Raw genomic sequence first — 15,219 nt, 5'->3', positions numbered from 1 at the left:
ACACCTCCTGGTCACGCTCGTCTGTGGGCCACAACAAGTATGTTTTCCGACGCACCATCTTTCATAACCAAGTGTAAGGAGAGAGACAGAGTGTAAGGAGTGAGACAGAGTGTAAGGAGTGAGACAGAGTGTAAGGAGTGAGACAGAGTGTAAGGAGAGAGACAGAGTGTAAGGAGTGAGACAGGGATTTCTTTGAGAAACACCATCAGAAAAACATCACTCCCCTCACACAGAAGTCTGACTGGCCACCTGGAACACCAGGGCCACCACTCACTGCGGAGAAAGTCGCGGGTCACCACTCAGAGTGTGCATCTGGCATTGTAGATGGCTGTTTCAATGTTCTCTAGGATAGTCTTGCCCGGACGGGAGTCGAGGTGTTGCAAGCACAGTCGGAACAGAGCAGATCCTAATCCTAGTCCTTTCTAGACGGGCTACCAGCTCACTCACGGCTCATTTCTGGAGCTGTAGCAACCTTTCCCCGCTGCCTTATGCCTTCGAAGGCGAGGCCGAGGGAGGAGCAGGTAATAGATGGCAAATTTCGGATTGTGCCAGATTAGGCACATGGTCACAGTCACCAAGTCCAGAAGGAAGGTGGCCAAGAAAAGGCTGTGGAAGAACTGGTCATAAGAGCATGCTTTGTCATCTAATTCCCGCATGTAGTGAGCTGTCCCCATATTGTCACAGTGGCGGTCATAGATATGGGCTATGTGCACAGTAGGATCATTTAAAGCTTTTGAACCAGACATTTGGGGGGGACAGTACAGTGGGTTGTCGCTGATATCAAGGAATAGCAACGTAGGGAGGTTATCAAACAAAGATTTCTCCAAAACGTGTAAATGGTTGGACTGAATTAGTAAAATCTTCAAGGAATTCCCTGGAGGCAGTAAGATGTCGGGTAGAGGATCCAGGTCTGTTTTGTAAAAGGTCAGCATTTCCAGTGATTTAAGTGGATGAAGGACAGTACTAGGTTGGTGTTACTGAAAGTGATGCCGGCCCCAAAATTCCGTCTTAAGTTGACAAAGTTATTTGGATGGAAATTGCTCAAAATGGTGCTTCCTATGGATAAACATCTTACGCGCACTTACTCCGTGAAGAAGCCCGGTCCAAAATGTTCAACTCCATCTCCTCCAGGGCCTTGGTAGCTTAACTCCACATACTCTAGGGCGGAGTGTTGTCCTTATCAAAATAAAGGCAGTTGTTATACAACACCGGCTGCTTCAGTTTCACAAGACCTTGTAAGATGGCAGGAGTTAATCTTTTGATATGCTTCCCAGGTCCAGGTAATCAAGATTTTCCAGGTCTTGGAAGGATCCTTCCTCAATGTATTTGATAATGAGGCCGAGGTCCAGCTTCACAAGTCTGCTGAGTTTGCTGAAAGGTTGATTGGTGATGTATCTAAGGACACTGTATAGCATGTAAAAGTCTTCAAGGTTCTGTAGGTCACTGAAAGTATTTTTTAGGAATTCAATGATTTCATTTCGATAATGGACAAGCATCTAAGGTTCCTTAGAGGGAGGAGCCAGCGAGGGTTGAGTTCTTGAATCTTGCTTCTATCTAGATTTACATGCTGACCAGACAAGCAGGCGCGTGTGCATCTGCCATCACACGCATGTTGATTTTGTCCCTCCACACCAGATGCAATCAGGACACGCAGGTTGAAATATCAAAACAAACTCTGAACCAATTATATTAATTTAGGGACAGGTCGAAAAGCATTAAACATTTATGGCAATTTAGCTAGCTAGCATGCTGTTGCTAACTAATTTGTCCTGGGATATAAACATTGGGTTGTTTATTTTACATGAAATGAACAAGGTCCTCTACTCTGACAATTAATCCACAGACAAAACGGTAAACCAGATTAGTTTCTTGTCAGCTCTCCTCCTTCCTTCAGGCTTCTTTTTCTTCTTTGGACATGATAAGGCGGTTGGCAACCAAATTTACGGTGCATTACTACAACCGACTGGAGTATGGACCTCAGTTCATCTTTCAATCACCCTTGTGGGTATATACTCCTAAAAACCAATGAGGAGATGGCACGTGGGTAATTGCTCCTAAAAACGAAGGAGAAGATTTGAGAGGCAGGACTTGCAGCGCTTAGAGCGTCACAAATAGAACAAGTTTTATTTTAGCGTCCGGCTACGCAGACGCTCACGAGCTGTGTTGGTGTATTGATTGAATAACATGTATGTATACTTTTATTTTGCAACCCTCGCACACGTATGAGATGAGCGCTGTGGTCAGCATGTTAGGAACGTCTCATTTCTGAGGCCAGTAAACGTATCCATTTGAATGTTCAGCTAGTTATCATTAAGTTGTAAAGTTTAAAGACCCTCAAGGCTTTGGAAGGTAGTGTGAGAGATTTCCTTTAAACCACAGTCAACTAGAGAAAGTATTTTCATTTTGCTCCCATCCTGCACGAGCTGGGATTCTCCCAAATCCCTAAGATGTACTTTTTCGAAGACTACCACATTTTGTGTGGACAATTCAAACAGGAAAGAGACATTTGGAGGTAATCTGGATCTTCCAAGATTGATCTCTACTCTTGAAAGGTTGTCCGTTACATCTGGGAGGCCCCAAATAGTGAAATTAGATCTTTCAAGCGAGAAAGAGAATGCAACCATAGAAAGAGTTTTCTTTGTCTCCATTTGAATTCCAGCCAGGAATTCTGTTTCTATCCCCATAAGGAGCAGGAGCTTCAATCTGTGGTTGTGAGCAAAAATGCCTGACTTTGGATGTAATCCAGAGTTGTTTGTTTATGTAGGCAAGAGCAGGAAAGCCACTGACGTTCAAATGGTCAATGTTGTTGCCCAAAAGACTACGCCAGGACAAAGAGATGGTGTTATACACCCCATTCTGTACACTTTGTAGTTTATTCATAGAAATGTCAGCCGATTCAATGTTAGGAAGGAACTAAAAAATGTAATAGGACATTTTGTTAATTAGTTTTTTTTTTACAAATCGAGGACCGTTAACTGTTTCAGGTTGTGGAATACGTCAACCTTGATCACTGAGTTGTTTCTGGAGATGTTTCGAAAATAGAGAATGTGTAGTCCTTTGAATTCACCTCCACTTAGAGATGCGAGTTTGTTCTGGTCCCGGGTTAGTACACCCAAATGACGGAACTTGAGAAATGTCTCAGGCGGACTGTTTTGAATTTTGTTCTTGGACAGATTGATCTTGGTGGCATTTTTGGGGATGGTCTGTAGAGCATCTGACACATTCACAATGGTTTGACTCCTACACCAGATAGTGGTGGGGTCATTATAGTTTGCCTGACACCCCTTACATCCATAACCCCAGCTGATGAGAGGCATGAATAAAAGAACGGATCTTGACATCTTCTCTTCACAGCCAATTTAACCTGAAGTAAAGCAGGCTTTTAAATCGGAAATACAGAAAAGGAACACGAGCTAGTAAACTGAAGAAAAAAAAATCACCACAGCTGTGATGAAAACAGGTCGTTTCGGTAAATATTATAAATGCCGACAGATCATTTATTCGTTTCACATGGTGGGATACTTTTGTGTCGGTAAAATGTATTAGGCAATAAATGGTGGTGGAAACGACTTTAAGCGCAAATATTGATATAATAGCCATCATATTGAAAGTAAATTTGGAGTCACGCGATGATATGGTGTGTGGTCCACCCACTACGACTCGGGAAACCATGCAGTTTATTAGGCTACAGATTATTATTATTATGATGATGATGATGATGATCTTCACAGGGGGGTGAACGTGCACAGTGATCTTGTTGCTACTTTCCAATAAATATGAAGGGTCTTTTTCTGGTGACATGTTGATTGGTGCTTGCATGCCATTTGACAAATAAAAATATAATCCCATGTAGACTAGTCTACCTGCACAGCCTACCCCCACTGTATCTGCGAGCGTACATGACAAGACGACAGTAGGCACATTTTCTATTAAACGCTAACCGTTTTTGTGACGAAACTATCAATGGAAACCCACTGCGCACTGACTTTTATACAGACCAGAGAATCTTCTTTCTCATGGTCTGAGAGTTGGTGCCTTTTGGAACATGATTCCATATGTGTTATTTCATAGTTTTGATGTCTTCACTATTATTCTACAATGTAGAAAATAATAAAAATAAAGAAAAACCCTTGAATAAGTAGGTATGTCCAAACGTTTGACTGGTATAGTACCACGGCTAAGGGCTGTGTCCAGGCACTCCGTGTTGTGCCGTGCTTAATAACAGCCCTTAGCTGTGCTATATTGGCCATATACAACACCTCATCGGGCCTTATTGATTAATAATAAACCTTGCTGAATGCAGTATTATGATCGAAGGCAGCATTGTATGCAGGGGGCAATCATAATACTGCATAATAATAAGCGGCTAAGAGCATTGGGCTAGTAACTGAAAGGTTACTGGTTCGAACCACCGAGCAGACTAGGTGAAAAATCTGTCTGTTCCATAATTGCACCTGTAAATCGCTCTGGATAAGAGCGTTTGCTAAATGATGTACATTTCATTCACTGTGGCTTTGTTTAAGCTGTAGCTAGTACCTAGAAATAGTCTACCCCCAGGTAGTTATATGATATGGATGTCATAACGGAAGTTACTAAGACAATGATTAGTCAATCATGGTAAATACACAAACGCACTGTGATTTAACGTACTTCTCATAATAGAATATGATATCTACAACTTAATACCTTATTGCATTATCTATGTGTGTTTCTCTTACAATACATCTATTAAGCCTCACCACACCTCAAAAATAACATTTACCTGATTAATCAATAACATGATTTGATTTTATCTATTTTACAGTTCAACACACACACACACACACACACACACACAGACCGACAGACACATATTTCAAGTATCATTAGCATTGCCAGACTTTAATGACCTCTCGTGTATTCATATGCGGACAGGCATTTGTTTGACTTATTCCTCTTCTGGTTTTCAGTGGATTAGTCATTCTGGCTAGGGCTAACGTGTTTAGGGTTGCCATGACAACAGTCAAACTTTGTCAGAGCAATTCACCCATTGATTGCCTTTAGCGTCAGCTAGCTGAGCTGACTCTAGAGGCTCTTTTACCACACATCCCGGCAGGAGAGCAGCAAGAGACAGAGCAGAAAAACTGAGGGGAAGGTCTGGTATATTCAACATTTAATTTAGAAATTGTTGGATTATTTATCCTGTGTTCTTTTCCATTTGTGTGGATGCGCATAGTGAATGTTATGGAAACACTTGAACTACAGTATCCATAGACAGTGCAGCGCATTGTTTGATTTCATATTATCATTATACCTGGCATAGACAATTGCACAATATAAGTTATTCTAATAATAATTTTCAATGGACCAATGGGTTTATTTGTTAAAACTATGTTGTTCAATACTGCAATAAAGTAATGCGTAGATCATGTAAAGGTGTAAGATAATTATAGAAAACTGGATCAAATTAAGATCCTACACTTGACTAGACCATGTCGTCTAATAGTTTAAAACCCAAGTGACTATTAACTAACTCCTCTGCGCTTTAAGATGTGTGACACTCAGAATCTCCAGCCAGTTGAAGTAGTGGACCCTGAGGCGGATGAGGGGTCCGGCATCCCCCCAGCGGAGAAGGTGGATCCAGAGGAGGAAGTGTCCAATCCTCCCACAGAGGAAAGCCTTGATGCTGGGGAGACGATGCAGGACAGCCCTGAGGAAGCAAAGAGGGAACCAGAGAACAAGGCAGAGGGAGCGCTAAGCCAGACAACTGCACCCGACCATTCAAATGAGTTAAAACCTCCACTTGTTAGTATACGAAAAGGTACAGTGCAAGTGCAGTGTGTTGCGAAAGTATTCACCCCCCTTGGCATTTTTCCTATTTTGTTGTCTTACAACCTGGAATTAAAATAGATTTTTTTGGGGGGGTTGTATCATTTGATTTACACAACATGCTTACCACTTTGAAGATGCAATATATTTTTTGTTGTGATACAAACAAGAAATAAGAAAACAAAACAGAAAACTTGAGCGTGCATAACTATTCACCCCCGCAAAGTCAATACTTTGTAGAGCCACCTTCTGCCGCAATTACAGCTGCAAGTCTTGGGGGTGTGTCTCTATAAGCTTGGAACATCTAGCTACTGGGATTTTTACCCATTCTTCAAGGAAAAACTGCTCCAGCTCCTTCAAGTTGGATGGGTTCCGGTGTACAAAATCTTAAAGTCATACCACAGATTCTCAATTGGATTGAGGTCTGGGCTTTGACTAGGCCATTCCAAGACATTTAAATGTTTCCCCTTAAACCACTTGAGTGTTGCTTTAGCAATATGCTTAGGGTTATTGTCTTGCTGGAAGGTAAACCTCTGTCTCAGTCTCAAATCTCAGGAAGACTGAAACAGGTTTCCCTCAATAATTTCCTTGTATTTAGCACCATCCATCATTCCTTCAATTCTGACCAGTTTCCCAGTCCCTGCTGATGAAAATCATCCCAACAGCATGATGCTGCCACCACCATGCTTCACTGGGGGGATGGTGTTCTCGAGGTGATGAGAGGTGTTGGGTTTGCGCCAGACATAGCGTTTTCCTTGATGGCCAAAAAGCTAAATTTTAGTCTCATCTGACCAGGGTACCTTCTTCCATATGTTTGGGGTGTCTCCCACATGTCTTTTGTCGAACACCAAACGTATTTGATAATTTTTTCTTTAAGCAATGGCTTTTTTTCTGGCCACACTTCCATAAAGCTCAGCTCTGTGGAGAGTATAGCTTAAACTGGGCCTATGGACAGATACTCCAATCTCCGCTGTGGAGCTTTGCAGCTCCTTCGGGGTTATCCTTGGTCTCTTTGGTGCCTCTCTGATTAATGCACTTTTTGCCTGGTCTGTGAGTTTTGGTGGGCGGCCTTCTCTTGGCAGGTTTGTTGTGTTGCCATATTCTTTCCATTTTTAAATAATGGATTTAATGGTGCTCCGTGGGATGTTTAACATTTAGGATATTTTTTTATAACCCAACATTGATCTGTACTTCTCCACAACTTTGTCCCTGACCTGTTTGGATAGCACCTTGGTCTTCATGGTGCCGCATGCTTGATGGTGCCCCTTGCTTAGTGGTGTTGCAGACTCCGGGGGCCTTTCAGAACAGGTGTATATATACTGAGATCATGTGACAAATCATGTGACACTTAGTTTGCACACAGGTGGACTTTATTTAACCAATTATGTGACTTCTGAAGTGAATTGGTTGCAACAGGTCTTATTTAGGGGCTTCATAGCAAGTTATTTTTTAAATTTCACTTCACCAATTTGGACTATTTTGTGTGTCCATTACATGAAATCCAAATAAAAATCTATTTAAATTACAGGTTATAATGCAACAAAATAGGAAAACTGCCAAGGGGGATGAATACTTTTGCAAGGCACTGTATATGGGTAGAACTAGAGACATACAGGAAGTACAAACACAGACCATGCCATACAGTACATATAGACGTGAAGCTCTGATTTTATTGGCCACAAAAATAGACAGTCATGTTTTGCCATATCAACAGACGTGGGTGTGAGTGGACACAGGCGAATAGGAGGTCACAACCCTAAAAGCACCAATCACACGGCATCGGCAGCTCTTCCTTCCTCAACGGCCAGTACAACTGTGAGTATTTACGAAGTCAAGACAGCTGAAAGGGCACAAAGGGTATTCACCCCTCACTCATTTTAACTTTTGGTGGGCATCAACTGATCAGTTATTCATATCTCACAATATGGGTGAAGTTTCTTAATGTGGAAAACCCTATACCCTGTCTCCCTAAACGAATGTCACAGTAGCTCCGCCAGGTTGTGTTTTCTTTCACTCCCATTCTGTCTGGATGTGATTAGGTTTCAGGGAAACGGACGATGGTACTCTCCAACGAAGCCAGGAAAGAGATGGCCAAGCAGGCCAGGGCTGCCAAGGATGAGCGTCGGGCCATGCTAGATGCCCGCCACAAGTACCTCATAGCCAAGCTTGTGGACAGTGTGAGCCTGGGGGAGACTGAGGTGGAGGAGGCCTTTATATCGGATGACAAGGTAAGTGGGAGGGGGGTTTGGTCAGACATTCACAAAATGCATCCAGACTCCAATTATACTAACTGTCATAAACTCTGCTCTAGTTCAATTTGATAGAGGAGTTTTTTGCGCCTAATGGATCAAAGAGGTTGATATTCTTCTATCAAGACATAAAAGTGGTAAACTGACCTTTCTCTTCATTGTCATCATTCAAAAAATGGAGTGAAGAACATCGGTCCTATAATATTACATGATGGTACTTTCCCCATCTCCTTTTTTCAGCCTTCATCAAACCACCCCACCTGGGCAGACACAGTCAGTTCTACCCCTGGGCAGAAAAAGCTCTTTCTCACCACTGGTACTTCAGAGGTAATGTTTTGCTGCAGAACTGATTGAAGTCAGTGTTGGTTCTACTTCTACTTGAAATCTTTGTCTGGAACTTCTTCCATTTAATAATTATCTCTGACAAAAGTTTCTAGCCCTAAAAGGGGACTTGAATGCCATCATGGCTTACAAGACACAGTCTGTAATTTTCACATTCTTTCTTTAAAGTATACAGTCCTGCACTCAACACCTTGCAGGCATAGTAATGGGGAAGAACACTCTCCGTGAAATATACCAGAGCCCCCATCTCCAAACAAGCGTATCAGAATGACCTCATAATTACTAGCTTGGTAATGTTTGTATTACGTTGGTATTGGAGACAGAGCCTCTGCCACTTCTTAAGTATTGATTTCCATGGTATCAGTCAAAAACAAGACTCTTTCTTTGTTTCTCTCATTCAGTCTCATCACCAGGCCGTGTGATGTGTTGGCTCTTATGTTTCAGGCCTTACTTGAAAAGTGTTTGTTTTTCTTGAGAACGACAGACAAGGCCATAACGACCGCCAATGTTTCTCAGGTCAGTAAGCCTAGCGTTTCTAGCCACCACTTTAGTGGCACTGTTTACGAATTGTTTCACTGTTTTGCTATTGCTCTTGTACTGCTTGTTTCTTCCAGGAAGTGAATTTTGGAATGCTAGACTGCACTAATGGGAGCATTCTGTACAGTATGGAGAAACTGTTCTCACAAATTATGCTGCCTGCACTCAAGTCTCAAGAGGTAATTCCCTATTGAGTATAATGCCCTATCAACATGCATGCTAAGTTGTTCAAAGTAGACAGAATAATCAAACACAACATAACAGGGCGCTGTAGTGAAGCGGGTCGAGAGTTTCAAGTTCCTTGGTGTCCACATCACCAACAAACTATCATGGTCCAAACACACCAAGACAGTCGTGAAGAGGGCACGACAACACAGTATCCCCCTCAGGAGACAGAAAATATTTGGTATGGGTCCCCAGATTCTCAAAAAGTTCTGCAGCTGCACCATCGAGAGCATCTTGACCGGTTGCATCGCCACCTGGTATGGCAACTGAGGCCAAGCTTTCTGCCATCAAAGACCTATATACTAGGCGATGTCAGAGGAAGGCTCCAAAAATTGTCACAGACTCCAGTCACCCAAGTCATAGACTGTTATCTCTGCTACCGCACGGCAAGCGGTACCGGAGCGCCTAAGTCTAGGTCCAAAAGGCTCCTTAACAGCTTCTACCCCCAAGTCATAAGACTCATGAACACTGTATCTTTCACGTCCTGACCATAGAGAGTCCTTATTTTCTATGGTGGAGTAGGTCAGGGCGTGACTGGGGGGTTAGTCTAGTTTATTATTTCTATGTGGGTGTTCTAGTTTTCATGTTTCTATGTTGGTGATTTGTATGATTCCCAATTAGAGGCAGCTGGTAATCGTTGTCTCTAATTGGGGATCATATTTAAGTAGTGTTTGTTCCCACCTGTGTTTGTGGGATATTGTATTTTGAGTAAGTGTATGTAGCACCTCTGTAGTCACGGTTCATGTTATGTGGAACTCAACATTCGCTGTGCCTTGGTCCGTTTCTCCAAACGATCGTGACAGTATCCAATGACCACCCAGACTATTTACATGGACCCCCCCCCCCCCCGCCGCCCACACCTTTGTTTTTACACTACTGCTACTCTGTGTTTATCTATGCATAAACACTTTACCCCTACCTACATGTACAAATGACCTTGAATAACCTGTACCCCCGCACATTAACTCGGTACCAGTACCCCCTGTATATAGCCTCTATATTAAGTTATTGTGTTACTTTCTATTTAGTAAATATTTTCTTAACTCTGTTTCTTATACTGCATTGTTTGTATGTAACTATTCAGCGCATGTGACATATACAGTTTGATTTGAACTCTCCTATATCTCCTCTACTTCAACCCCAATAAATGTTTTGTTCAATCCTCACCAGAATTGGGGTTCCTTGAAGGATGGACTTCAGAATGCTCAGATTCAGGACTTCCTGAGTTCAGTGGACAAGTTCATTAGCAACCTCTCCTCTGCCAGACTGAATATGGAGGGAAGGTTCCATCTCCACAGAGTGGACACTGGACAGAGCCTAAGCAGCCTGCTAGGCCCAGCAGACTACACAGCTGCAGGTATAGATGTTACCTAAGTTATGGTTTTGGTGTTTAAGTTTTTGTGTGTGATTAGCGACTGTCCAGTCTGTTGTATGTTGTGGGAAATGTATTCATTCTTACATATTTGCCTGTCATTGTTGTGCCGAGCAATTATTCCCCCTTGGGGATTAATACAGTTGATTTAATTTAATTTAATTGGTAGTCCTGTGAAAAGACCCACTGAAAAATCTATTTGAGTAGAATAGACGATGTATGGTACAGCACATGCACAGGAGGCTGCTGAGGGGAGAACGGCTCGAAATAATGGCTGGAATGGCACAAACGGAATGGCATCAAACCATGCGTTTGATGTATTTGATACCATTCCCCTGATTCCGCTGTAGCCATTACCACAAGCCCGTCCTCCCCAATAAAGATGCCACCAACCTCCTGTGAGTACATCCTACAAGGGCAGACACTGGACATGAACAAGCATCATAGAGAAATGTCAACGTCAGCGGTACTGCTAAGCTCATACTGCACATGAGAAAATAAATGCTCAAAGTAAGTCTGTAACATACAGTTTGTCTCTTCCCTCAAGCCAATAACTCCGAACTGGTGGAGGAGCTGGAGGGAGTTCTCCTTCACTGGGCCCACCAGATCGAACAGGTGCTGACAGAGGGCGAGCAAATGAGGAAGGAGGCCGATGACATAGGGCCCTCTGCTGAACTGGAGCATTGGAAAAGCCGCATGACCACTTTTAACAGGTACCCATACTCACTTGTCATGCCATCCACCAGAACAATTCCCCCTTTTTCTGACACAAGTGTCAACTCCACACTCAGTCTGTCTCATTACAAAACCTTAGAACATCTATTACATTTACGTAACTTAGCAGACATTAGGGTCAAGTGCCCTGCTCAAGGGCAAGGCCCTTTCAATTACTGGCCCAATGCTCTTAACTGCTAGGTTTCCTGCCTATTCGATTGAATTGTTCTGTTATCCTGGCCAATATTTTTTTGAAAGCTGCATGTCTTGTTTGGTGTGTTGGTTGAGTGCACACTAGTCTATATTGATTGTGATCGATGTTTTCTCAGCCTAATGGATGAGATCAAACGACCTCATGTGAAGAAAGTTATTGGAGTGCTGCAGGTGGCCAAGTCAAAGACACTAAGGACTTGGAGAGAGCTGGTCAGTTTCACTCTCTCTATTTTCTGTATACTCTATATGTAAAGGCAAGCATTTATTATCAGTTTGCATTCAGTCATTTTGAAAATGGATATTTTGAATTCAAGTGTTACTTTTTGGACTAATGCTCATATATGCTTATAATAAATATGCATATAATGCTTGAACTGCACCGTTGGTTAAGGGCCAGTAAGTAAGCATTTCTCAGTAAGGTCTACACTTGTTGTATTCGGCGCACGTGACAAATAAAGTTTGATTTGATATCCTGCTACAGAGTACAGTGATTTTTATTGTGCACTTCTCACAGTTCAGTGGGGTTGTGTGGAAGTAAAATCAAGCCCTGTAGAAACATAACACAAATCTTATCTGCGGTAGGATGGAAACATCACTGTTGTGGCAAATGAAGCAAAAGACAATATGAAATACCTCTACACGTTGGAGAAGTTCTTTGGACCACTTGGAAAGTGCACTCCGGTAAGAACTTTGACATCACACAACATTTTATTGGTTGCATTCACATATTCAGCAGATGTTATTGCAGGTGCAGCGAAGTGCTTGTGTTCCTAGCTCCAACAGTGCAGTAATATCTAACAATACACAACAACACACACAAATCTAAAAGTAAAAGAATGGAATTAATAAATATAGACGAGCAATGTCGGATTCCGGAGTGTGTGTGTGTGTGTGTGTGTATATATATATATATATATATATATATACAGTTAATTACATTTTAAAACATACATATAGACTTTATATAGACAGTATGTGATGGGATGAACAGACATTATGGACAGTATGTGGTGGGATGTACATACAGTATGTGATGGGATGAACAGACATTATGGACAGTATGTGATGGGATGAACAGACATTATGGACAGTATGTGATGGGATGTACATACAGTATGTGATGGGATGAACAGACATTATGGACAGTATGTGATGGGATGTACATACAGTATGTGATGGGATGAACAGACATTATGGACAGTATGTGATGGGATGAACAGACATTATGGACAGTATGTGGTGGGATGAACAGACATTATGGACAGTATGTGATGGGATGAACAGACATTGTGGACAGTATGTGGTGGGATGAACAGACATTATGGACAGTATGTGGTGGGATGTACATACAGTATGTGGTGGGATGAACAGACATTATGGACAGTATGTGATGGGATGAACAGATATTATGGACAGTATGAAGTGGGATGAACAGACATTATGGACAGTATGTGGTGGGATGAACATACATTATGGACAGTATGTGGTGGGATGTACATACAGTATGTGGTGGGATGAACAGACATTATGGACAGTATGTGGTGGGATGAACAGACATTATGGACAGTATGTGGTGGGATGAACAGACATTATGGACAGTATGTGGTGGGATGTACATACAGTATGTGGTGGGATGAACAGACATTATGGACAGTATGTGATGGGATGAACAGACATTATGGACAGTATGTGATGGGATGAACAGACATTATGGACAGTATGTGATGGGATGAACAGACATTATGGACAGTATGTGATGGGATGAACAGACATTATGGACAGTATGTGATGGGATGAACAGACATTATGGACAGTATGTGATGGGATGAACAGACATTATGGACAGTATGTGGTGGGATGTACATACAGTATGGACAGTATGTGGTGGGATGAACAGACATTATGGACAGTATGTGATGGGATGTACATACAGTATGTGATGGGATGAACAGACATTATGGACAGTATGTGGTGGGATGAACAGACATTATGGACAGTATGTGATGGGATGTACATACAGTATGTGATGGGATGAACAGACATTATGGACAGTATGTGGTGGGATGAACAGACATTATGGGCAGTATGTGATGGGATGTACATACAGTATGTGATGGGATATACAGACATTATGGACAGTATGTGGTGGGATGAACAGACATTATGGACAGTATGTGATGGGATGAACAGACATTATGGACAGTATGTGATGGGATGAACAGACATTATGGACAGTATGAACAGACATTATGGACAGTATGTGGTGGGATGTACATACAGTATGTGGTGGGATGAACAGACATTATGGACAGTATGTGGTGGGATGAACAGACATTATGGACAGTATGTGGTGGGATGAACAGATATTATGGACAGTATGTGGTGGGATGTACATACAGTATGTGATGGGATGAACAGACATTATGGACAGTATGTGGTGGGATGTACATACAGTATGTGATGGAATGTACAGACATTATGGACAGTATGTGGTGGGATGTACATACAGTATGTGATGGGATGAACAGACATTATGGACAGTATGTGGTGGGATGTACATACAGTATGTGATGGAATGTACAGACATTATGGACAGTATGTGGTGGGATGTACATACAGTATGTGATGGAATGTACAGACATTATTGACAGTATGTGGTGGGATGAACAGACATTATGGACAGTATGTGATGGGATGAACAGACATTATGGACAGTATGTGGTGGGATGTACATACAGTATGTGGTGGGATGAACAGACATTATGGACAGTATGTGGTGGGATGAACAGACATTATGGACAGTATGTGGTGGGATGAACAGACATTATGGACAGTATGTGGTGGGATGTACATACAGTATGTGGTGGGATGAACAGACATTATGGACAGTATGTGGTGGGATGAACAGACATTATGGACAGTATGTGATGGGATGAACAGACATTATGGACAGTATGAAGTGGGATGAACAGACATTATGGACAGTATGTGGTGGGATGAACAGACATTATGGACAGTATGTGGTGTGATGAACAGACATTATGGACAGTATGTGGTGGGATGTACATACAGTATGTGGTGGGATGTACATACAGTATGTGGTGGGATGTACATACAGTATGTGGTGGGATGTACATACAGTATGTGGTGGGATGTACATACAGTATGTGGTGGGATGAACAGACATTATGGACAGTATGTGATGGGATGAACAGACATTATGGACAGTATGTGATGGGATGAACAGACATTATGGACAGTATGTGATGGGATGAACAGACATTATGGACAGTATGTGATGGGATGAACAGACATTATGGACAGTATGTGATGGGATGAACAGACATTATGGACAGTATGTGATGGGATGAACAGACATTATGGACAGTATGTGATGGGATGAACAGACATTATGGACAGTATGTGATGAGATGAACAGACATTATGGACAGTATGTGGTGGTATGTACATACAGTATGGACAGTATGTGGTGGGATGTACATACAGTATGTGGTGGGATGTACATACAGTATGTGGTGGGATGAACAGACATTATGGACAGTATGTGATGGGATGAACAGACATTATGGACAGTATGTGATGGGATGAACAGACATTATGGACAGTATGTGATGGGATGAACAGACATTATGGACAGTATGTGAAGGGATGAACAGACATTATGGACAGTATGTGATGGGATGAACAGACATTATGAACAGTATGTGATGGGATGAACAGACATTATGGACAGTATGT

The 15,219-nt window shown here is 42.1% G+C and overlaps 1 protein-coding gene and 1 pseudogene across 1 annotated transcript in view; one reads left to right on the top strand and one right to left on the bottom strand.

Annotated features, from left to right (window-relative positions):
- Positions 1–443: 443 nt before the first annotated feature.
- Positions 444–3,295, bottom strand: LOC116376111 (leucine-rich repeat-containing protein 15-like; annotated as a pseudogene).
- Positions 3,296–5,049: 1,754 nt separating this feature from the next.
- Positions 5,050–15,219, top strand: part of dnah5l (dynein, axonemal, heavy chain 5 like) — a 114,294-nt gene continuing 104,124 nt past the window's right edge. Inside the window, exons 1-12 of the mRNA XM_020494398.2 lie at positions 5,050–5,134; positions 5,530–5,800; positions 7,523–7,623; positions 7,848–8,036; positions 8,120–8,194; positions 8,298–8,384; positions 8,844–8,915; positions 9,014–9,115; positions 10,332–10,518; positions 11,081–11,246; positions 11,577–11,670; positions 12,043–12,141. Of these exons, the coding sequence (XP_020349987.1) occupies positions 5,530–5,800; positions 7,523–7,623; positions 7,848–8,036; positions 8,120–8,194; positions 8,298–8,384; positions 8,844–8,915; positions 9,014–9,115; positions 10,332–10,518; positions 11,081–11,246; positions 11,577–11,670; positions 12,043–12,141 (1,443 nt within the window). The 5' untranslated portion in view covers positions 5,050–5,134. The remainder of the gene's footprint in view (positions 5,135–5,529; positions 5,801–7,522; positions 7,624–7,847; positions 8,037–8,119; positions 8,195–8,297; positions 8,385–8,843; positions 8,916–9,013; positions 9,116–10,331; positions 10,519–11,080; positions 11,247–11,576; positions 11,671–12,042; positions 12,142–15,219) is intronic.

This window comes from Oncorhynchus kisutch, linkage group LG11 (assembly GCF_002021735.2).
Source record: "Oncorhynchus kisutch isolate 150728-3 linkage group LG11, Okis_V2, whole genome shotgun sequence".
In the NCBI taxonomy this organism is placed as follows: Eukaryota; Metazoa; Chordata; class Actinopteri; order Salmoniformes; family Salmonidae; genus Oncorhynchus; species Oncorhynchus kisutch.
This window is presented reverse-complemented; position numbering and strand designations above follow the sequence as displayed.